Source organism: Melanotaenia boesemani, chromosome 20, assembly GCF_017639745.1.
Source record: "Melanotaenia boesemani isolate fMelBoe1 chromosome 20, fMelBoe1.pri, whole genome shotgun sequence".
Taxonomy (NCBI): Eukaryota; Metazoa; Chordata; class Actinopteri; order Atheriniformes; family Melanotaeniidae; genus Melanotaenia; species Melanotaenia boesemani.
Window position 1 is genome coordinate 15093288 of NC_055701.1, and position 24362 is coordinate 15117649.

Genomic DNA, 24362 nt, shown 5'->3' on the forward strand with positions numbered 1-24362 from the left:
TTATTATTTGTGGTCATAACCTAGGTGGTAAAGCAGGTCATCTGCTAAACTCAACACTAACAGATTCAATACATGTTCAACTGTCCTCAGTCAAGACACTGAACCTAAATGTCTCGTGTAGTGCTCTGCTTCCATTTTTGTAATCAGTTTCTATTTGAGTGACTCTTTCAAAAAATGACCTCTTATAGATTATTACCTACCAATTCCACAGTTTATCAATCTTTTCAAAATGTCTTGACTGGTTCACATTTTGTTCATCTTTATGAGACTGATATTAGTTTTAGCACAAAATTATTAGGGGTGTCATCCAAAGAGCTCCATTAATGTTACTATAATTTATAAACCATTGTGATGATGAACAAGTGCATGTGGAAATTTGTAATCTGGTCACAGTACCCCCCCCCCCTCCTTTTTTTTTTCTTTACAACAGTCTGTACTATCATACCATTTCCTGTCTCCAGGCTTCAAATCGATGCCCAGACATCTGCTCCTGTGGACAGACACAGTAAATTTTTCCCACATTTAAGCTTTAAATCATTCAGTTAAAATTATTAAACTATGCATCTATGCTTTTTCCTAATTTATTATAGTAGAAGTTTCCATTTAAAAAAGAATAAAACAAAAAATGAATATATATGAGAAAACCTGAAGAGATACAAGTCTGTAACAAATTAGAAGCTACTGGAGAGCTTTTATTGGGTTTTTTCTGCATAAAATCCTTTACAAAAAAAGCAGACAGAAAAAAAAATCATTACAACTTTTGTCCTTTCTTTCCCGTGACACATAATGTTAGAATAACTTCATATAAAAAAGGAATTAGACATATTATTAGGATTAATAGAAAATTGGTTATATATGCAATGACCCACATCCACATCTTTTAATAAATATATACACAATAAGTACAGAGATACAAAAGAGCAATCATAGATTTTTTTCAATGAATATTTAAAACAATATTTCCATAAAAAAAAGAATTAGCATGTCTTCTATACTGTATTAATGGCAATAGAGGCAAATGATATTCTTAATGTTCCTGAGCCTAAAGATTATTGCACTTCTAGGACAGCTTACAAAAGCTGTACTAGATTTTATTTGACCTATTTCATCAACATTCAGAGAACTGCTCTACAGGGAAAGGGTAGCTCTGTTTTTTCAATGGTATCAGTAACAATTATGTAATACTTACAAAAGGCTCTTAAACTGATTTAAGAAAAAAAAAAACATATTTTAAGCCTCATCATCCATCAAAAATCTGTCATATCTGAACATAAAAAACAAACAAAAATTTACAATAATCTATCTAAACCTTATAGTAATATTCCAAATACTGCCGTATTATAATTATTTTCTTGTTAATACACTGAACCACTGAGGCTCAATCAACTATTTGTTGCCATCTTTTTGTGTGCAAACAATCTAACTTTGTAGACTGCAGCGATCAGAGCTATGTCTTTACAAAGGGAAAGATTATCTGTTTTTGTTTTTGCATGAATTTAAGAAAGAAAAAAAACTGCTGCTGGCATAGCATGAGGTATAGCAGCTATACAAATGCTCTGCAAACCTGAACAATATGTACAGAAGTAGGCACTAATATTTGAGGTGCAGTTATATTTTCACAAATTCATGACAATTAACACATTCTCACTTGTTAATTCTTATGCACAAAGAAAAAAGTTACACTTAATCACATTAGCTTACATCTCCAACCAGTATTATTATCTATTAAGAGCTCTGGCTTTTAAACACGGCTTTTTGGACTTCTTTAAAGAACTGGTTGAAACCAACATATAGCACAAGGATGGTGCACTAAGCTTCAGATCAAGTCCAGCATCACTGCATAGCAACAAGTGTAAACTTGATGGCTCCATTTATTTTCTACCCTTGGGTCCAGAATCATCGAGTCAGATCTCAGTTAGGGTGAGTTTGTACATGCCACCCAGCTCCTCCATGGTGATCTGGAAGGTGTCCTCATTAGAGTAGTGTTTGATGATGTTGTCATCCATGTGGACTAGAATACTGTAGCAATGGAAATGACTGGTTAGTCTTGCTCATTTTATGGACAAATATACTTTCAACCTCACAGAAGCAAATGTAACTGGTGACTGGAGAATTAACTTAAAATTTAGCAAACAGCAAGTGTGTATGCATAAGGCAGCACATTATATATATGCTTATATACAGATTTTAATGACTGCCTCTTACCCCTTCTTGCACTTTTTGTAGACCTTGTCAACCTTATCCAAAGGCAGCTCATACTTCTCTGAAATCTAGTTAAGAAAAAGAGTGTGTCAGTGTAAAATTCTTATCACGCAAACATCCTTGTCTTTCTAGTCCTAGCCAACAAAGCTAAATGCTTAATCTTAACCTAAACTGAGCCGTGACCCTAAAACCAAGTTTAGCCCCTTCAATAGTTCTTTGTGATGGACCCCTCAAATATAGTAAGACAATTTTCAGATCCCACACATAAAGCAAAACAAATACACAAACAAGAATAATCAGTTCTTGAGCCTAATCTGTTCATAGATATATTTTTTATATCTTTCAAACCCAGCTGCTCTACACAACCACTGTGTGTGACCTCTGTACTCTGTCCTTTTTAAACTCAATTAGCCTTCAAGTAACCTCTTTGCTTTGTAGTCTTTTTGTCCCAACATTTTCTTTCTCCACCCACTTCCCATCCCTACCTTCAAAAACATTTGTCCCATCCTTCCCCTCCACTAGTACATTTTGCCCCCTCACTTGACTTTACAGCCCCCTGTGACCCTCTAAAACACTCCTCCTGGCTTTTCACGATCCACTCCTGTCCCTGTCACGGCTCACTTAACCGCCCACAGCTGCTCATGTCTGACCAAACTAGGCCTCAATGGGCTACGTGCAAAATTTATACCACCAACATGAAACAGGAACATAAAGTCCAATACAAATCATATGTACTGAGGCAACTTACAGCTTCCACTAGGCCTTTCAGTGTAGGATTCTTCAGCATGAGGGCATCAAACACCTCCTCTGTTTCTTTGCGCACATAAAGCAGGACTGTGTGGTGGAAAAAAAAGAAGACAAGTAGGTGTCAATCTAACTTAAGACAGAAGTCACTGGTAGTCATACTTGCTTAATGACTGCTTAGCTTAATTTGTGCAGGTTTTGAAGAATTGTGTTGCTGCAACCATCCCACCCTCACATGGATGAAGCTCAAACAATGTAGGGGAGCTTTAACTAGTTTATTGTAGTATTAAAAAAGTGAGGTAAGTGACGATATAAGTGTGATATAAATGTGTGTTCAGGCCAAATTTGTAATTTACGCATTGCTTACAGCAGCCAAAAATAATGGAAAATGTGTATAAATGATGGCAATAACCACCGTGCTGTCATTATCTTGTTTGTGGACTGCAGTTTTGAAGCCTTCTGTTTGACTATCCACTCATCACCACTTTGTCTTTTGAAACTGGACCTTACAAGTGAGATAAGGATTGGAGGGAGAACTTATGAAACTATGCATCTCCATACTGTGGAAACTTGCAAATCACAGGATAGACCCACCCTAAAGCACACCCTGCTTCATTTTCTGCAGTTTTAATGGGACCGTAATTCAGATAATTTACTTCAGTGTGGATTGAAAAAACTCTCAACTACTGACTGACACCATAAACTTAAAAGGCAAATGTTTATTGAGATATAAAGATGTAATGGGTCATTAGATTCTTTACTGCTGGCTGCTGCAAACAATTGAAAAAGTTTAAAGCCCCATATCAGCTTCATTTTCCAGATTTATAGGCTCTGACCACATTTTATATTATTTGTACAATAAATTTACTTGATGCGTTAATTACAAGTTCAATTAGCATTCAAGCACATTTTAATTTGCTACAATTTTTTGACTCATGTCCACTTAGAAACATGAATCTATTTGCAACCTCTTGTTGCAAGTTGCGAACTTGAGTATGATATCAGAGAACCAGTTTCCTTTTCATACAGCTTGAGTGATTCACTCTGGAGGCTTAAGAGGTGAAGATGCCCAATTATTGACAACTCTAGGAACTAAAAGAACATTTTTGAGACAATACACATTATCTTGTTGAACAGGAGTGTTGGTGGGAGCCACTCAATATTTTTCAGGAATCCTTGGCAACTAACTGGGGTTTACTGATTGTTTTGCATTGCACCTGATAAGGTTTAATCAATTTTCTGTGGCTTTTCTCTAAAGTGAAATCCTGCTACCAGGGCTTATCTTGAAAATCCCTTCTTGGCTTTGTGAAGTCACTGACTACACTCAAATGGTTTTATAAAGATAAAGCTTTGCTCTTTAAAATATTCCTCTTCAAAACAAAAGATTTTCAAAAACATATTTGCATATTTATGGTTAGCCAAAGCCTGCTATATCCTCTATGAAAAGGAAATGGGGTAAAGGGCACGAGCCTGTTTGCCTGTCTGTCCGTATGCACGGAGCGATCAGTGGTATTTGTTGGGTCAGTGGAGGCCTCAGGCACGTGTGTGTGTGTTGTGAAAGACCTGGAATAATCACATGGCCCAGAGTGTACGTGTGTGTGTGTGTGTGTGGAGGTTCAGAGGCCGATCACAGCAAACACACACATGGACATGCATGTGCAAACACTTTTAACAATTTTAGTTTCAGAAAAGAGCACCAGAAAAAGGCATTCCACAACCACACAATCTAGTACCTTTCTTTGGTTCGTCCACTCTCGCCATCTTGTTTGGTGGTGAACCGAACTCATCATCACTGAAAGGTAATCTTCTCATGCCTGAGCTGCAGTGACAATATAGACAACACAAAAAAGCACTGGTTAAATGGCTGTAACAACCAACTAGCAGGCTGTAAAACATAAGCACACATGCAACACAAGCATTTCCTAGAAACAGCATATTCATGCCTGTATGGCTGTTACACAGAAGGGGTCAAAGGTGGACTTAGTTCAAAACTAATGTAAAGCAAGTGTGAAATCAGTGAACTTACCTATCTTCTCCATCTTCTGAGGTGAAGGGCTGCAAAGAAAAAGCAGAGAAAACGGATCTTTACTTCCATGGGGGGAAAAAAACAAAAAAACAGCCACATATCAGTTGTTAATGGTGTCATGATTAATATTTTATCATTTGTTTTCAAATACTAATGAAAATTTACTTTAAATACACATAAATATGACTTTAACAATATAAAGAGCGCAAGTAAAACTCATTGTGGCTTCAGCTATGCCAGTCAACTAGGTCAAAGGCAATGCAAACATCGAAGTCCAAATGGTTTCCTGTGTTGACCCATTTACTCTTCCTTTATCTCTATCACCTGAAAAAAATAGATGTACAACAAAGTCTGTGGTGCTGGAGAGATGGTGAGGTGGAGGTCTGGAACCTGCCGGGGGCACAGGGTGTTTTTGTGCTTTGTAATAGTATTTATTTATTTATAGGAGATGTATGACAAATGGTATTAAAGTTAGTTTTATTTTTCTGTGAAAAAAAAAAACGCATCTAGGCTGAAACTTTAATTAATAATAATTTTTATTTATTTAAATCAGAATATTTATTCTAGATTCATCTAATAACCTGAAAAAAAAAGTGTGAAAAATATCTTCATGCAGTCTTCTGTAATGTTTACAAATTAACACTGAATCAAATATTTATAAGTATATAATAACATAATAGTCAGGTTCAATGAATACATGGCTTGTTTGCTTGAAAAAATGATCAGATTAGCACTGCATACTTTTTTTACTATTTAAAAACTACTAGATTTTAGCCTTTTGCTCAGTGACTCTATTGATTAGAAACTACTGATAACAGATTGCTATTCTGAGAGCAAAGTTAGTAAACTAGGTTTTATCAGAAACTGATTGCAAAGCTTCTGTCAAGTTCAGGGCTATTAGCATCCCCCAAAATAACCTGCCTACTGCCCCTCCCCCAGAAAGTTGGTGGCAAAGTATAATGAAAAGGGGAGAAAAAGTATTTGTCATCCACACTCAGGTAGGCCCACCCACAACCAACCAGTAGGGGGCAGCCACAAGTCATAGGGGAGTCAAATTTTTTCAATGGACACACAAAAAAAAGAACAACAACTGACCAAATAATAAAAAAAAAAAGAAAAATACATTTTTTCTATAAATCATGCCGCTCTTCAAACACGTCACTAAATGCCTACACATCTAAAAGATTAACGTATACACACACAAAAGAGCCATGTGCCATGCTCATCCTGTACGTGCATTGTGAAGAGTTCTTTCTGGCTGCTGAAAACAAAGCTCAGAGTCCACACACAGACAGGACACACTGCTGCTGTTCCAAACTGATAAAAACTTGACAAACTGCACGCATGCCCACAGTCCTTGAACACAGAATATCTGGAATATCTTTTTATTATCTGCATTTCATCTCATTTCTGCAACACGTAGCACCAAAAAAAAAAACCTGCACTCATCGCTTCGCCTTCAAGTCTGTCTTCTTTTTTGCCTTGAGCATATGTAAACAAGAATTAAGGCGTTTGTGCAGGAGTTGTGTTCTTCACCCCCAGTTTGATTTGAGTAACTGGTGAATGATTCATCATGTAAGCAGTCTGAAACTCTGCCATAACTATGTAGGACTCCTATCAAAGCTGGAAACCAGAACTCTGTGTTCCTGCCAACTGGCAGCCAAGCAGGTCACCTTAACCCAGCCAACAGATTGGTGGGCGGAGGCTGAAAAACAAACTGTTTATGGACCACCTAAGCTTTCTACAAATGGAACATGAATGTTGCAGAAATTCTTGTTTATGTTTAGAAATACTTTGGAAGGCAGGCTTTTTTCCATGCTAGTCTAAACAGTGTAAGAGATTTGTAGCTGCAGCTATGCACTCACATGGCGCTGGAGGGAAGAAAAGTGGATGTCAGGGATGAAAAGGACTGGCTGGGTCTCCAGGTCAGTCATCATTTTGAAGATTGTCACATCATTGCGTTTCTGCAGGATGGGTACTTTCACATCTACAACTGAGAGTGAAAGACAGTGAGATTTCGATTAGTAAGTCATAAAACTTAGAAAATTTTAAAAAAAGTTATAAAGCTTAACAAAGGATAAAGTCTAACTCTTTAAACTTGCATAAATAGATTTTATGACCAGAAAAAGAAGTTGTGAATAGAGCACAAAATATCACCACCTATAAAACTGTTATAGTTATCATGCTAGCAAAAACTTGCACAATTTTATGGGCACTTAACATATATAAGTGCAACATTTATTCCATGCTAGGTTTTAGTTTCTTATTACCTCTAACTGTAATAACTTGTGATACTGTTAGATGCTCCAGTATATGTTTAGGCTGGTCACTAACTCCATCTATTGGCTGCTTAGCATTCAGCCAATAGATGCATTAGACCTTCTTTCATTCATTAAATTTTTCCCTAAAAAAGGAACTGATTTGGATGGAAATAAGAGCTAAAAGTAGCTATTGTGCAAGGTATTATTTGGTATAAGGATTGATTAAAAATCACTTTATCAACAGAAAAAAGCAGGTTAGAGTTTAGATTCAGTAATCTTTTTAAGCTTAAATTGATTCAGATTTATACCGCATTCTTCATAAGGTCCAATTAGCTTAAGAGTTTACAATAGTTTCAATCACACATACATGACTTACAAGGCATGCCAGGGTTGAGGTCGACCACCTTCCCTTTCCGGCGGGACTGTTTTCTCTCCTCATCTCGGATTTTTCTCTCTGCTCCCTTGTCACAGAACACTTTGATCTGGCAGTAGCCCCGGTGGATGGGTTTGTTGCTGCGGTTGTTGTAGCTGTATGTGTCAATCTGCAGATTCAGAGGAAGACCCTTCACCCCCTTCTGAGAGGAGAAGTCGGTGCTCAGACAATTGACAGAGATGAAGATCTGTGGAGAGAAGAGAGAGGTATGGGGGAAAACAAGGCAGCATTAGCACAGTTTCAATGTGCAGCCTTAACCTTCAAGTAAATTATTATAGTAGTTTTCATTATGATAACTTTCACTTTTGAATCTCAGACTTTGAGGACCTCCTGTGGCAGATGCCTCACAGTTCAGTCCTGTGTTCTGTGTCGCCCTCTTTTGGACAACTTTAGCAATAACATGTTCATTTCAAGTTTTTTTGTCTGCTTGTACCAAAAACAGGTTCTCATTGTGTCAACAAAGTACGTAATCATAACAAAGGATCTGGAAACTCCTAACAGAGAGGATTCAGAAGACAGCTGGCAGGACTAATTTTAAATTTAACTCAGAAGAAATCAAAAAGTAAACTGAATGCATTTGTGTATTCAACTATTGCAATTTCACATCTTTATTAGCAATTAAAACTTGCTTGGATAATAAGGAATAAGAAATTCTGCTTTTCATTTAAAGTGTTTATATATACAAATTATATAATGATCTTGAGCTGTCACTGAAGATAAAAGTGTTTAAAAGCTCCACTGTCTTTCTTTGTAATTGAAGTGTCCAGCATTAGAAGCTTTACTCTTTGGTAACATAATACAAAAATAAGCAGTAAGAATAAACAAAGAAAACACTAGAATGGGCTGCCCTTTACTTTGCAAATACAGAAGAAATACATTATTGCTCCACTGTAATTGTATCCATGTGGTTGAACAACACATATACACACTTGCTCAGGCATACATGTTTGTGCATCTTGCCTTTCTTCACCTTAATCCTCACAGCTTAATGAGAAACCACTAAATTCAACTTTAAACATATAACCATTAGAAAGTAAGCATCACTTAAAAAGCCTCCACTCCTTAAAAGTAAAAATGCACATATATCCATTAACACCTAGAAACATGTCTTTATCTGTAATCTAACACCTTATTGATGAGATTCTCAAACATTGTGATGGGAGGGTGATTACACACAGGATGAGGTAATGAAAACACACAAGGATGAACATCCTTTAGACACTGGCCTCGAGGCACAAGACAGTTAGACTCGTATCCTGGTGTGTGCAAGAGAGGTCTGTGCGTGTGACTTGTGTAAAGTGTTTGCTTCAGACAACCATTAGGTACAGGCGATGAGCCGTAGCTTTGTCTGTTTGTTTTCCATGCCAGCAGGGAACATGCCAGAAATCAGTAATAAGTATCAAAAAAAGAAAACTCTTTGTTTTGGAGTTGAAGAAAAGAGTCTTTCCTTCCTGTCCCCTTTCCTTCCAGTTAAACGAGATTTTATTTGTCGACTATTCAATCTTGTCCTGGAACCCTCTGCTTAGTTTCCTCATTCCTGATTTTTTTGTGTTGTATATGTATCATGGGCAGAAATACTGAAATGTGCAGCTTTACAACAGAGGCAACTGGCAGGTTGGGCCAGTCAAGAATAATGAGCAGTCCTGGAGGCTCACGGTGAACAAAGTGACTATTTAAGCATCTATTACTTGCTTAAAGTTTTAAGTGTGTAAAATATGGACGTCTGTGGAAATCTTGGATAACCAGTAACCCTGCAAGCCAAACATTCTTGATGTTTTCTCATGAAGAAGTCTGAGCAAACAGCTGCCCTTATGATGAGAGATCATTTAAATGGAAATCTGCCTTGTCAGTGCAGCATCATCATTCCTGTAAAGTTGTGTGTGGGTGTATAAACGTATCTCTTGTCGTCTTACTTTGGCTTCCTCATTTGTGTCCCAGGTGAAGGAAATGGCGTTGTAAGAAATCTCCTCAATGTTGCCGATGGTATTGAAGCTCTCCTTGTAGTCAGCTGGAGCAACAAATGTAAGTTTTTAAGGCATCTAAGCAGTCGAGTTATGTGAAAAAAACATAACTATCAGAGGCAAAATTACTTCTAAAGTTCAGTCAAACACAAAATAAGAATATATTTTTTGCTGGTGGTTATTTAAACAAGGAGAACACAAAACTTTCAGTCTAACATTTGTGTGAGTTGCATTAATCCCACATTACCAGAACAAAGATAGGACAACACACCTTTTCCTGCTCTGCTGTCTTTCAACCAGACACCGGAGGATTAATCTACTAGTCTCACGGTAAAACTCTCTAATGTCTCAGCTTGTTTGGACTTAACTCGTGCAAGCTTAAATGGGGGCAATCATGTAGCTTTGTAAGACTTACAGTTAAATATAATTCTTTTTTTTCTTGTGCTGGCCCTATAATCTGCCTATCCGGTCATCCTGTCTGAAACAAGCCAAGTTAGCTCTTGTCATTTTAAGCCTAATCTCTAAAATCCTGCCATCTTCTGACTAATCACACTTCAGAAAGCCTGTGGTTTTCAGTTGTATATGATGCCATCGCTTTCCAGACATGACACATGACTGCCTGAATGTTAATTAGCATGCTGTTCCATTATTAATTATACAAATAAAAGTGGTAAAAACTGCACGTTCTGAGCCACCGAATCCTGACATCTTGGCTGATAGAATTATTTTTACGTATGAATTTCTCATTGTTTAAAAATAATTTGTATAAACTTAACATGTCTCCTTTTGTCATAAAACTGTTGTTTTGGATCTTACCAATGTCAAGACACCGCTGTTTAGCTGTGTGCTGTCTAGAGTGCCAGTACTTCCAGTGTTTCAGCTGATCCTCTCTGCACTTCTCTTCTCCAAACACCACCATCACTACACTCTGACAAGGGAACAAACAGACACACAATGAAAACTTTTTGTGTTTTTGATAATTATAGCCATTGGCACATAATTAGGGTCAGAAACCGTAGTCGTTTCTCATTTAAACTAATTTTTTTATTTCATTTTTCTTACCCTAACTTTAGTGATGGGTTGCTGTATGCCCTTGTTGTCAACCTCCTTGAGGGTGATCGGGTAAAACTGGCCTTTGTTGAGATACGTCATTGTGCCATCGCCTGTCTTCTGGCGCAGAGACTTGGATGCCTCAAGAGTGTATTCAAAATTATTCCTAAAATACAGACAAAAAAAAAAGAAGAAAAAAAAAAAGTTGGCTAAATCTAGTCAATATAAAAATTAAGTGGATATTTCGCATACAGAAACATGCTTCATTTCCAATGCAAACATTTTTTGCATCTATGAGAAGTTTAAGAAAAAGTATGAGTAAAAGGACTTTGCTTGGCTGATGTGGATTTGCGGTGACCAGAAATGAGTGTATTGTCAATGAGTGCACTGCTGTGTGCAGACTCTTGTCTTCCCAATGGATGGGAGTCTGGTGTCTCCCCTGTGCCTGAGATGAATGAGGCCATTCAGCTGTTTTGTGTTAAGGACTGAATGACGGTGTGGCGGTGGGCCGGCGGCAGCGCGACTTACCCCGGCACGGTGTCAAACTGAGTGTAGTCCTCGGGCGTCATGGCCATGCGTAACTGGAGATCTCCTGGGAAGAACACCTGCAGAACACACAGAGAACAGATATCAACAGTATGTAAAGTAAAGCAGAGGAGAAAAAGGATATTTAACATCTGTTTTATTTAAATGTAAGCATATAATTATAAAAAATGGGCATGGTTTTAATCTAGTTCCCATAGCTTTCTTTTTTCCAAGAGTCTGTTCTGTTCTTAATATGCTTTTCCCCTTGTTTGCATTTAGTTTCCAGGTTAAAATGGCTCTGGTACCACCCCCAACCCCACTGTCCTGTACAGGGGTTTTGTTGGGTTACTCCTTTCTGTGGTACGTCCCCTCCAGGTTAAAAAGAGAAAGAGGACAGAGAAAAGGCTTTGGCTATTGTAAGAGAAAAGTACAGCACTTTATTGTATTGGTGAGACAATGGCATAATAACATACTGGCCACTATTTTGGCATGTTCAAATAAAACCAGGGAAGGCTGAGCCCACCGCTGGCTCCATGGGATCAGGTGAATATCCCATTGTTTGATGGGAGAGATCTGAGAGACGAGAGGAACAAGGAAGAAGAGGGGGGTGGAAGGCAGAGCGTTAGAGTTTAGAAAGAGGGGGAATCGAAACGCTCACCTCCTGGGAACCATCCTTGAAACTCTCTGGGAAGGTGGAGTCGGGGGGTGTGCGGGAGTGGGTACTAGGGCTGAACTGGACCGTGTTGTGGGTGAGTTGGCGGTCGAAGACGCCCACATGACCGTCGGTTTCGGTGCAGTTGTTTGGCACAGTCACAGTGAAGCCATGGGTGGGCACCTCTGTCTTGACAGGCGGGTAGTTTGGCATTGTGGCGATAGAAACTGTGACAGTTGTGTCTGGATGAATAAAATGAGTAAACTGATAACCAGCTTTATTTTTTCTACTACCTTTAGTCTTTATGTTACTGTATGTGGACAGACCTGGTGAAGGGAAATGGGGCCTCTTGTCCTGAGTCAGCTGAAGAATATTGACGGGCGTCTTCAGGACTTGGATCCTGTTTTCCATGCTAGCTTCCTGGAGGGGAACTATGGGGTGTCTGGTTTGGATCTGGTGCCTTAAAACAAAAAAAATCATTTCATGTTGTATGTGTGTCATACTGCATTAAAATTAACATCTGAAAACACATTTTTAAAAGGGCTAAAATTATTATAATTCCCTGAAATAGCTTAAAATAACTTTACATCTCATGTCTATCTTGAATTTACAGTATAGAGAGAGACACACTGACCAAAACGAACACATAAAAAGAATAGTGAGTGGAAAAGTGAAAAAAGAATTTGAAAATGAAATTTCTTTTTAAGCCATTACCCTCTGATGTGTTTTCATTTTTTTAAAAGGGAGGTGGGATTAGGACATATCTGCCGCTTACCTTTTGTTTGGATCCACATCAGAGACTAGTGATTCTGTCTTGGGTGGGTGTATTGTTCTCTTGTCCCTGGGCACCTGCATGTGAGGGTAAACACAGCCGCTCAGCATCTGACCACATCATATCCAACAACACAGGTCATCCTTCTGCCTATATGCAAGCTAGATCAGTTACATGACATAGGCTCTGCCTAACAGATGTTGTGTAATGCTAGGATGACACTAAGAGTAAGGATCACTTAGGTAAAATCGAGAAGTTTAGGAACCAGTCCCTTAAGGTTAAACTATGAGTTGGGCGGGTCATGTATGGTCAAGAATGTTGTTTTTTGACACCTCATAGTAGTCATAGAGAAAGCCGAGAGCTGCAGCACTGTCTTCATCTCCATTTATGCTCATCATGGCCTTGGTGGCCGCCGTTAGTGGGTTCTCCAGAAATGATTTCCAGGCTTCATCCTCTGTGGTGAAGGGCCGACGTTGAGCACCATAACCTGACTTGTTCTGGAGAACCAGGACTGCACGTTTACTGCGAAAAGGAAATGCCATTTTAGTTACTGTGTAAATACCACTTAATAAGATGTTAGAATCTTCACAAATAAAGAGTGGAAATTTTCTATACAACTAAAAGAGCTGATACAGGGGCTGGAATTAGGATTTTTTCCTCAATCACTCATCACACTGATTCCTCGATCTGAATCCATGTAAATTCTCCAAGCAAAGCACTAAAATCACAGCCTTAATAGGAAATGTCATACAGGTTACAAACGCCAGAGATCGTCTGTGTAGAGGTTCTTTATGTGTAGGACTTGTTGTTCAGGCTTTTTAATGATTGTGCAACAAATCTCAGCCATGACACTGAAGAGGCGTCTTAAGAAAAAGATGCGCTACAGGCTCGTCCAGTGTGACAGCTATGGTTTGAAGATCTCACATTGGCTAATAAGCTAACCGTGGGTGACGCACCTGACTCGGCTACATTCCTGTGTTTCAACAGCTTATTTTTAAAAGAACCTGTTTGCGAGAAATAATCACGAGTTCTGATTAACAGCCACCACCGCCTGCGTCTTTTTTTCCTCCTTTTCTGTTTCCGTCTTGTAAGCTCTTTAAAAAGTCATACATTTTCCTTTTAAAGATTGAGCTAGAAAAATACAAGAATAAAGAATAGTTTCATCAAGCTCTTTAAATTCTTCCCCCCTAAATATTTAGCTTTAACTTTTTGAACTTGAGTAAGCACCTTTAAATAAAATTAAAATAAGAGTTCAATTAAATGTATGACATAAGCAATGTTTCTGCAACGCTTCCATTCAAGGTGCATGTTTACAGTAAATTTAGACGTTAACCCAGTTCCGTTTTACTTGAAGGTGTTAAAGCTAAGAATAGGACACCTTCAGTGATGCTACCATAAAATACACCTGCTGAGTTATTATTATAATATAGAGTGTACAGGCCTTGTTCAGTTTCTATGCCAAGTATCTACAACAAATACACATTCTTTCTTCTCTCTGTGGTCAAAGTGATCATTAGTAATCCTATATCTAACCGTGCTATTTGTAAAAGCAACCTGATAATATTCATTATTTTGTGGCAACAAAAATTGATGTAATTTAATCCATTATTAAAACAAAACAAAAAAGAGGTTGACTGCTTTTCAGACACATGTTAAAATTAGATGCCAGTTATAGAAATGTACAGGCAGCAGCAGATTACATCATTCTGTCACTTGTAACATACAAAACACACACCTTTTATCGTCTAGAGGACAGAGCATTTCTTGTTACAATTTTTCACCCTTTAATTCAGTAAAACATTTGAGTTGTATACCAAAATTGACCACAACCTCATATAGTAGCTTGCTTACATTGTCTGTGTTAGTAGTCGGGCCAACGCCTAGCAGGTGTACGATTTCACTCCCTTCAAAAGTATCCTTGCCGTTGCCCTCAAAATTTAATCTCTGACAGTAAAACATGCAGAAAAAAATAATATATATGTATGCACATTTTTTTTTTTTAAATCAGAAAAGCTTTTGATTAAAACTTTTTAATCACCTGCAGAGACAGTTTTCCTTGGCTGACAATTTACCTCTGATCTTGACGTTTATTCCAGAACAAACATTATTAAGACTATCCACATAACTATTAGCCTACAACTAAATACAAACATTAAACCGCCCATGTCTACCACAGGACCGTTTTTATTCTTACAGGCGCCTCTGCTCGCACGACAGGTGGAGAGACACCTGTACAGGCTTGAACATGACAGGTGAAATAAGCGGAGTTACACCATGGGAAACTATGAGATCTAATCACCTTCGCGCTTGGCAAACAGTGTTTGGGAAAACTTACCTTTTTGTTTTAATAGTTGTATTTCTACAATGACGCTTAAATGTGAGACAAATACCGGAACATTTTTTAATAAATATCTCACATGTCAGAAGTGGACCGCAGGGTGACCTCGACTTTTAAAAGTTCGCACGAGCCATAAAATAAGAAAAAGTGCAAAAGTAACCGGATAATGCAAGAAAATTATTTAAGGCAATTGAATACAAGCTTATAGTGCCAGCATAGGTTTTGTGCAGATTGAAAGTGAAGAGTCAGGACAACTTACTTGTCATGCTCCTGTGACATCTCGGATGGTCGAACTGGACTTTCTAGTTGGTACTGAAAATCCGACCCGTCTTCTTTAACGTGGAAAACTCCGCCGCTAACGCTGGATGAGGGACGTGGCAACAAACAAGGTGTCCCCTACTGAGAGAACGGGTTCTGTCGGCTTTTCTTGCTTTTTTGGGGAATGCTTGGAAATTGAGGCCGGTTTTACCTGTGACAAGGCCGCGGATTGGATTACAGGTGGACAAGAGGGCGGGGCTTTGTTGTCAATTACCCTCACTGTGACTGTGATTGGACTAACTGGTGGCCTATACCTGAAGTTGTGAAGACAGACAGGATGAACCAGTGGAAAAAACATAGGTAAAAAGCTGAAAGTGTAAAAACTCCGGTTGGTATTCTATCCAAACATTTTATTCACACAGATAAAGAAGCTGGATTTAAAGGCCAGTTCTGCAATCTTTCAACTACAGTTGTGTTGAATTGATGTAATCACAGACTTTCTAAGTGGGAGGTGCACCTCTGCAGAAGCTGCTTTAAACAGTTTAAGTGGAGTTTTAGTAAGTAGATGTGAGAAAATACAATCGATATCATAATGTAAATGCTTACAATGTGGTTCAAATAAAACACCTCAGGATAAACTATATGTGGATTAAAGTCATTTTTATCCATCTTATAGATATGTTGTTATTTTGGCTCACTTGTTGTGTGTGTACAGATTATGAAAATGTTCACAATCCTACAGGCAAACGGGAATTCAGCAGAACAGAACAAAAAGAAAGCTTAAATATGGTGTCTTTTTTTCTGTAACCTTTGAAAACACTCTGTGTAATAAACAAATTATTTAGAGTATTAATGACCATCTATGGCCTTCTAAAATAAAATACCAAATACATCCCAATAAAACACTGAAGCACTAACAACAAACCATCCCACTTGTGTTAATCCTACCAGAAGATGACACAGAAAGTTGTTTGCATGTACAGATTACCAACAGCCTGCATAGTTACAGGTAAAGCAGTCCTGAAACCTTCCGAATCATTAAGAGCATAAAATAAAATGATGTTTTTGCATCCAACCAAATTAGGGAATGTGAAGGGTGGGAGCTTATAATGGTTATCATGCAGTGGCTGTCTGTGTATGTGTATATTGCACATTGCTCTGACATCTATCACTGAACCATGTAATACTCTGAAATAAGCTGTGATCTGTTGGCTGACTATAAAACAAACTTAGATGAGATGAATAGAAACATTAAAGTGAAAATAAACAGCTTACTTAGAGACAATGGAAGCTTAAAAGATGCTATCAGTTATATTCAAAGTTTCTCCTCAGACTGGCAGAAACTGGCAAAAAGCCCCCACCCTTTCCCCCACATCAACACACGCAAACATACACATACAACCTCCTCCTCTTGGATCCTGGTTTATTGTTGATTTATCCCACTGGAGGGGGAGGGACACCTGCTTCTGCTGGAGTTTGTGTTTGCACTGAGGACATGGTATAATACTGTGAAGGAGGGATACCTGGGTGTGTGCTCTTATATGTGTGTTGAGATGGGAAGTTGGGAATATGTGAAAGGTCTGCTAATGGTGGAGATGCTGACTTAACAATGCACATTTAGGAAAACAAACAAAGGGAAAAAAGAGTGTGGATCAAAGCAGAGAAACGTGATCTGATCAACAGGAAAAAATATGTCTGCAATCATTCTGATGGTTTCTGTGACGGATATTGTTTTTGCCAATGCTTGGACCATGTGGGGGTTAGGTGATATTATAAATTTTGGGGTAAGACTTGAAAAATGGAATCAGAAATAGAACTGACAAGTTTTAGTTGGACACTGAAGTAGTTAGAGATTATTGAGCATCTCAATGGTTGAAAAACTCAAAGCAACAAATTGTTCTAGCAGATATTTGATCAAATTCATTCAAATCCGTCTTTTTCTATTTAAAAATCTGTCCATATGTGTTTAAAGTGTTCTGATCATGCTAAATCTTTCCATCATGTAAACAAACAACTAATTAGATAACTTATCCAGCATCCATGCAAAAAAAGTCAGCCGGAGTGTCTGAACAGATTGATTTCATTTGGATAGAAAAAAAATATCAATATCAATCATCCTCAGTGCAGTATGGGAAAAGCCAAAAAAAAAAAAAAAAATTAAATAAAAATAAAAAATGAAAAAAGTCAAAACAAGATCCACAAAATTCCTTTAAAACAATTTACTCCATCATTATCCATCTAAGAAAGCAAATACAATATTTAAGCTTACATTTAAAATAAGATTCCTCAAAATAAAACAAAAAACAAACAAACAAAAAACAACAACAACAACAAAAAGAAATTAAAGTACTGGACAGACATTACCATCTCTTTTAGGAGAGCTGAAGTTGACAGTTATGGTGCTGTGCTGCAAAACATCTCACAAATCTAGAGCTTTTGCAATACTACAGTTAAAAATACAGTTTTAAAATCTTTACACTGGCTTCCAGTCAGTCACAGGATAGATTTTAAAACCCTTCTGGTTTGTTTACAAATCCCAGAACGGTTTAGGCCCAGAATGCATCTGTGTTATGTTCAGAGAATATAAACCTATCAGAGCTCTTTGATCCAAAGACTCTGGTCAGCTAGTCCAGACCAGAGGGGGCAGGTTCTAAAGTTATTTTACTCATAAATAAAAAGAGGAGCCTGAAAACACTCACTAGCAAACGAAAATCAATGATTTAGAGAACAGGTTGAATACACAGTTTATGGGAATGATTAGCAATGCTGAAGGTCAGCTTAAAATGTTTTAATTTTCTTTTATCTTTCAAAATCATTCAGCTTGAAGAAATATTGCAGACTTACTTGGGCGGATTATGAAACAGTAGAGGTCAAAGGCAGAGTTGTGGTAAAGAAAAAAAAAGACCCCAATGTGAAAGCAGTAGTTGTGGTCAATTTACATATTTTAAAGTCACAATTACCTGATTATTTTTTTGTTTTAGTTTCAGTGTTTTACATCTCCATTGCCTCTTCACATTGGTAAAAAAAAAAACTCACTAACTACTTTTAATAGTATCCAGTTCCTTACCATCTGACTCTCGATGAAATGCAGATTTTTATTGGCTTTGGATCAGAATGGCACAAATAGGAACACAACACTTGGGTGTGCATGCTAATTATCACAAAAGGTGCTGCTTTTATCAGTTGATAAAAATCATAGTGACATCTATTGTACTGAGAAAGGGAAAGAAAAAACATCACTCTGTCCCCTCCACAAGCTGTTTTGTGCTTTTAGTAAACGCTTCCTCTTCAGCAGAGGTGAACCCACACCCAGGCCAGACTTGCTTCAGTTACCAGTGCTCAACAGCCAGAGGCAAACACATGATCTCATGTGACTGCAGCACTGAAAAAAGAATGAAAAGCATCCAGTGCTGTAAGCACTAGGAGCAGTTTCCAACAGCTTCAACAACTTATAAATCCAAGGATGCTTTTTGTCACTTCTATACATTTATCCTATTCACTCCTTTTCCCTTTCCTACTCCATTACCTCCCACATCCTAGAAGGCAGTTGACACCATCCCATCTCACTCCAGACAGCTATAACCATGATGGAAATGAGATGCAAATCTCCACCTACATGTCCGGCATGTGAGCACCTGTCAGGGCTGGCAGCAATTGCAACTGTTCTGAGGTCTGTTTGGTTTACTCTGGACTGTCAGTTTGTGTTAAAGATCTCATGTTAAAGCTTGCTGTTGTGTAAACAAACCTAGATGAACAATAGGACAGTGTTGTGACGTGTTTTAAGATGATTCTCTTGTAATTGGTCTTGCTAAATGTTAACTGACATCACATATGCACATGGAGCTGGTATTCTTTGTCATTGCTCCATTGACTCTTGATTTGACCGAGGAACATCTTTCTTCTTGTTGCAGGCTGAAGGGTGATTCATTGACACGATGTTTTGCTGATGCATGGCTTAGATGGTATCATTCTGTTTCCCACTGATTATAGTAAAAACAGTCATGAGCTCTGAGGGCACAGCTGACCCGCATGCTGCTCCACAGCTCCTGAAACACTCATGCTGATCTTCACACACTCCCACACACACTAAAAGAGGAGCAAGTCAGAGGTTTTTCCAGGTGTGATGGGATATCTGGGATTTTTGTTGGACTGTTTGTGTGTGTGTTGTGTTTTACAACACTACTGATGTTTTAGAACTGAGCTGTGTTGGAGTGAGCGTTCAGTCTAATTAAAGAGGGTGTTATTATGGTACAAAATATTTGTAATTTGAATTGTGATGTAGAGACTGAACCTTATCACAAAGGCTTGTAAGCCTGTTATATAAACATCAAATCTTGATCAAGAGAAGCTTTTATCTTAAATAAACTTAAAGGAAAATATCACTCAAAGATGTTTTACCTTGGAGCTGAAAACAGAAATTATTTGGAAAAACCTTGTTTCTGCCTGGCTGTTTATGGTGTCTGGGTGTTTATAAAGGCCAGGAATCCTCAATTTTGATTCTGCAGGTTTTTGAAGTTATCCTGCTGCAACACACCTGATACAGACTCGTATGATTTGTGCAAAGCTTGATATCAACTTCTGCACAAGTCTGTTAATTACCTATTGATTTGAGTCAGTAAAAAAATACTAATAGTAAATTATTAATCCAACCGAGAGCTCAATGTTGGTCTGGATGAACATGTAGGGAGACAATTTTAAAATGTTATGCAATGTTGGAAAGAACTGTGAGAGGTCTGTGATAAACCAATAAATTTGTTAAATACAAAATACTTTATGTTTAAAGACACTTGCAGATTTCAACCTCAGCTTTAAAGTTTTAAAGAACTTATATAATTTCTACGAACAACAATCAATTTGTTTTCTTGAGATATTCACACATTTACTAAGCAGAACACTGCATTAAACTTCTAAGAGCAAATCTTGGATGTTTTCAAGTAACAAAATGAACTTGAAGACATTTGATTCAATGAAACTGGGGCAGGATGTTAAGGTTGAGGTGTGGATGAAATGAGGGCCTAAATGCAGGCAGATGAGGCAAATGGGTGCAGGAACAAAAGTTTTAATAACAATAAAAACTAACCTAATAATAAAAAATAATAATCATAATAATAATAACAATAAAAACATAACATGGAGACCACAAAACATGAAGACTACAATGAACTGGCAGAGGTATATATGCACAGATTAGAACAAGAAACATGTGAAGTGAGTTAGCTAAACCAAACCAGGTGCACTAATGACAAGAAGCAGAAAGCAAAACAGAACAAAACATGACAAGACCATAAAAACCAAAAACAAAAACTCAGCTCGGGACACAGGATTGCTTTATACACCTTTTTCCTGAATCAAATTTCCTAGATGCACGTTTTCTGTAATCTAACTGACTTATTTCCAACACGATTGCCATGTTTTTCCCAGTAAAACTTAGTACTTGTTTAATAAAGCCTTTAAAGTCAGCTGTGCAGGCAGTGTTGGTTTCTGAAGAATGCTGGCAAACAGAATATACAACATTCCAGTTCAGTCATGGACGTAGAATGCTATTTTAAGACTTATGGGAAATAAGTCTTAAAATTTCCCATAACCATGAGAAATGTTGTCATATGCGTTTGAAATCCAGACAGAGATTTACATTAAATAACCAAAACAGTTGCAACGTTCAGAAAAAAATGTGTCAGGTTGAACCACTCACTGCAGCTTACTGCTAGATATCAAGAGTAAAACTATTTGTGTACTTTTAGACTCTACACTAATAAAAGGGATGCTTGATGTGTGAGAAACTGTGATTATGCAAAATAACCTCTCCTGCTCAACAGTTGAGATGAGATCTGATCTAAGATGAGAATCGGGTGTTCTGTCTAGTTCTGTTGGTGTGGCTGTGTTTCATAACAAATGCCTTATTGTCTCAGTTTTCAGAGTTTACAGACACACACACACATACACACACACACAAACATGGTAAAACAAAGTCATCTTTTTTTTTTTTTACCCATAATTGTTCCACTGTACTCATTGCAGGTACAACTAAAGAAGAAGAAGTGAACAATGTATGTATTCATACAGAAGCTGAACGGGCTAGAAGATGTTTGTGGATGGGACCGGTGAGGTGACTTCAGTGAAGGTAGTTATTGTTGAGGGAAGCGTGAGAGACTGCTAAACAAGCTCTTCTACTTGTTACCTGGTTGAGCCTCCCATTCTGCCCAGTCCAGTTTTGCTTCTGCTGTGATTGATTATAACTCACCCACAGAGCAGCAATCTCAGCCTGTCACTTTGACTACAAACATCCTCGACTGCAACAGTAATATCCATGTAGGATGCATCAGTGTGATTCGTTTCTTTTTCAGCCTTTCTGTTGTAAATTGGTTGCAGTGCGTGAGATCATTACTCTGTTCCATGATCCTATTCCAGCCAATTTTTAGCTTAGACTAACTAAACTGCAAGGCACAAGCCCTGTGGCTGCACAACAATCATCGCCCTTCTACCACTGTGCTTTACAGTTGTGATGGGACGTTTGTGCTTGCATGCCATGATAGGTTTTCTCCAAATGTAGGGCTGTGCATCACAGTCAAAAAAAGATCACTTTGGTCTCATATTCCCAAAAAGACATTGCTCCAGATGTCCTGTGTTTTTCTCAGATGTAAACTTGCAAACCAAAGCTGTGCAGCCAAGTCTTTAGAGAGAGAAAGGAGCCTGGCAGCTCTTCCAAACAAGTCATACTTGTTCTGATTACACTGTCATGTCATGTCAAGATGTAACTCTTGTTTTTTTTTTTTTTTTTTGTTTTTTTTTTTGTTTTTTTTTTCAGTTTCTCTGATCATTGCGTGGTCTGACCTTATAATGTCCACTCTTGGGAGGATTGGCAACTTTATGCACTTACATGGATGTATAATCTGTGAATAATTAATGATGAGTCAACAGCTGAGTCTCCAAGATTATTGCTGATGTCTTTCCTGTTTGGCATTGTGTTAACACACACCTTAATGCTCCAAATAAGCAAACTGCACAAAGCTCTTCTTTCATAGAAATGCTCACACTGTTTTATTGTTTTCTGCAGTCTAAATCTGCAGTATCTTATTATTAACATCATCTAATGCTCAAGAAAAGAGTTAGAAGCATGTCTTAGAATTGAAGGAAATTTACTTAGGAGTCTTGGACTCTCACTCACTCGCAAGACTTGTTTCTGTTTTTCACAGCAACCTGTCCAAAATCTCATTTAATTGCTGGATTTCCTTGTAAGATAAAACTCTCCAGTCTGGTTTCCTTCAGGCTGTTCTCCAGAAGCGAGCAGTTAGCCATCATTCACCAGCACAGTGCCGAGTGAATAATCAATATATATATATACATATATATATATATATATATATATATATATATATATATATACCACAAAGAACTTGAAGACAACATAACCTGTAATGTTGCACACCTGATAGCAATAAACATATTTACCAAATAGAGATTTCTTGCTGTAATCTTTGTTGTAGCTTTTTATTTTCACATTCTAGATCAGATTCTGGCTCAAGTATATACTGTTGGATTTAAGGTGTTTATCCATAGTTTCTGTTCATTTACAACATCCAGTGATTTTCCACAATAGCCTACATAATCATGAACCATGATCACCACTTTGCCCACCTACTCTACAAATACACTTAATACAGTCCATTTGTAGTGATGAAGGTGCGAAGCTAATGATGAAGTCCCTTAGACTAAGAGTTAAATGTGTTGAAATGATCATACAAGGTCCACTTTAAAGAAGCTGTTCAGAGAATAGTCCTAATTTATTTGTTTGTTGTAAAACTAATCAGCCTAACAAGCAGAGGATTCATGTTTGCTGAAAGGTCACCTTTAAGCTTCTGCATACATTTAGCGTCACCCACCCAAAATGTCACAGAGACTCAGCAGTAAGGAATCCTCTCTGAGTGGATCTGCAGTCAAACCTGAAACGTGTCTTTAAGAGGAAGCAGGACAAAAAAAAAAAAAAAAAAAAAAAAGCTAAATGACTGCTGGAAAATCTACTCAGACGTCTTGATTTAGCTTGATGTTGCCCCAAAGTCATTATAAAATCTATTGACAGGTTTTATGTTTTATTTGCTTTCTCAGCTGTGAAAATGACAAGAAGCAGCTTCTTCTTGAATGGAGAAACCGAAGGTAACACTACGCATGTTTGGTAATGCTTAAGTTCACAGAGGTGACATGATGTTGTTCCGGATGGTTGAGATGTTGCAACTCTGGCCAAAGAGTCATCAGACCTGTTTCACTGGCAGAAGACAAACACTCTTAGTTATATTATTGTAACTGGTCTTAATGCTGTTGACCACCATCAACCACCATGTTTGGAAGACTTTAAGATTTAATTTTAGAGGTTCATATTGAATAATCAAGGCTGGTTAATTATGATGTCAGCTTTGCTATTCTGCATTAACAGATTCAATTCTGAAAAACAGGCCTCTGCAGACAATATAGACACAATCTGACCTAATTTTAACTTATACACTTAACTTTGGCTCCACTTGGGCAGATGTTGCACATGAGGGTAAAAACCAACTTATCTGTGCTTGCCATGAATGAAGAATGTTAAAACTGGGCAGAGCAGAAATATCAAGCAGGGCTTGTCTGCTTGATTCATCAAACACTAATGCACACAAATATTGTCCCATATTTGATTTCGCAGTGGCAATAGAGTCAGCAGGATCATAGTGGGCATGTATGTACCTGCAGGAGTTTCTGTTGTTTTCAAGCCAACCGTTTCTTGAATACTGTCTGCCGTTTACTGTAATTTTTCCTCTTGTGAAGGCACTTGGGTTTGTGTTCTCTAATCCACCATGGTTGGCAAGGGCACATGAGTATTTCTTTTTGAGGGGAAACTGTTTTGATTGTGATTTATTCTGGTGAAGCATGCCAAAAAGGCACCCCCCACCTTGTTGTAAACTCCAAAAAGGGGTTGTAGGCAACAGAGAAGACAGCCAAGCGAAGTTAACGTCATGCCCGGACAGAGAGCAGGAGAAGGAGTTTCACTTGAACAAAAGCCAAGACAGCCTGGAGGGCCTGAGACACATGAATCACTAAGTAACATGACAGGATTTATATTGGTTATATAGTGGGATTGCACCAAATTAACCTGAACATCTAACAAGATA

General features: G+C 37.9%; 1 protein-coding gene and 1 long non-coding RNA gene across 5 annotated transcripts; one reads left to right on the top strand and one right to left on the bottom strand.

Moving 5' to 3' along the window:
• Positions 1–679: 679 nt before the first annotated feature.
• On the bottom strand, positions 680–15407 carry grhl1 (grainyhead-like transcription factor 1). 4 transcript variants are annotated; one of them, XM_041972273.1, is made up of 16 exons: positions 15224–15407; positions 12959–13148; positions 12630–12703; positions 12181–12314; positions 11861–12081; positions 11206–11282; positions 10690–10843; positions 10444–10555; positions 9580–9674; positions 7601–7853; positions 6838–6965; positions 4973–5001; positions 4680–4765; positions 2951–3036; positions 2206–2270; positions 680–2019 (listed from the first exon to the last, which is right to left on the bottom strand). In XM_041972273.1, the coding sequence occupies exons 1-16, from the start codon at positions 15241–15243 to the stop codon at positions 1905–1907; spliced, it is 1839 nt and encodes a 612-aa protein (XP_041828207.1). In that variant the 5' UTR covers positions 15244–15407; the 3' UTR covers positions 680–1904. The 4 variants fall into 4 exon arrangements, with proteins under 4 accessions (XP_041828207.1, XP_041828205.1, XP_041828206.1 ...); XM_041972271.1 differs by having other exon boundaries at positions 11861–12096; XM_041972272.1 differs by having other exon boundaries at positions 7610–7853; positions 11861–12096; positions 15224–15406.
• On the top strand, positions 7792–22557 carry LOC121631394. The gene is made up of 3 exons (XR_006008731.1): positions 7792–7872; positions 21241–21343; positions 22028–22557. It is a non-coding gene; the product is annotated as an uncharacterized LOC121631394 (long non-coding RNA).
• The last annotated feature ends 1805 nt before the right edge of the window (positions 22558–24362 follow it).

Bases quoted from the DNA above. Each gene is read 5' to 3' on its own strand.
- grhl1 (XM_041972271.1), bottom strand. From the start codon at position 15,243: ATGTCACAGGAGCATGACAA. The intron at 12,097-12,180 runs GTCTGTCCACAT...TTATTCATCCAG, and splicing joins GCCCCATTTCCCTTCACCAG to ACACAACTGTCACAGTTTCT. The intron at 7,854-9,579 runs GTAAGACGACAA...TTCTCTCCACAG, and splicing joins ACACAAATGAGGAAGCCAAA to ATCTTCATCTCTGTCAATTG.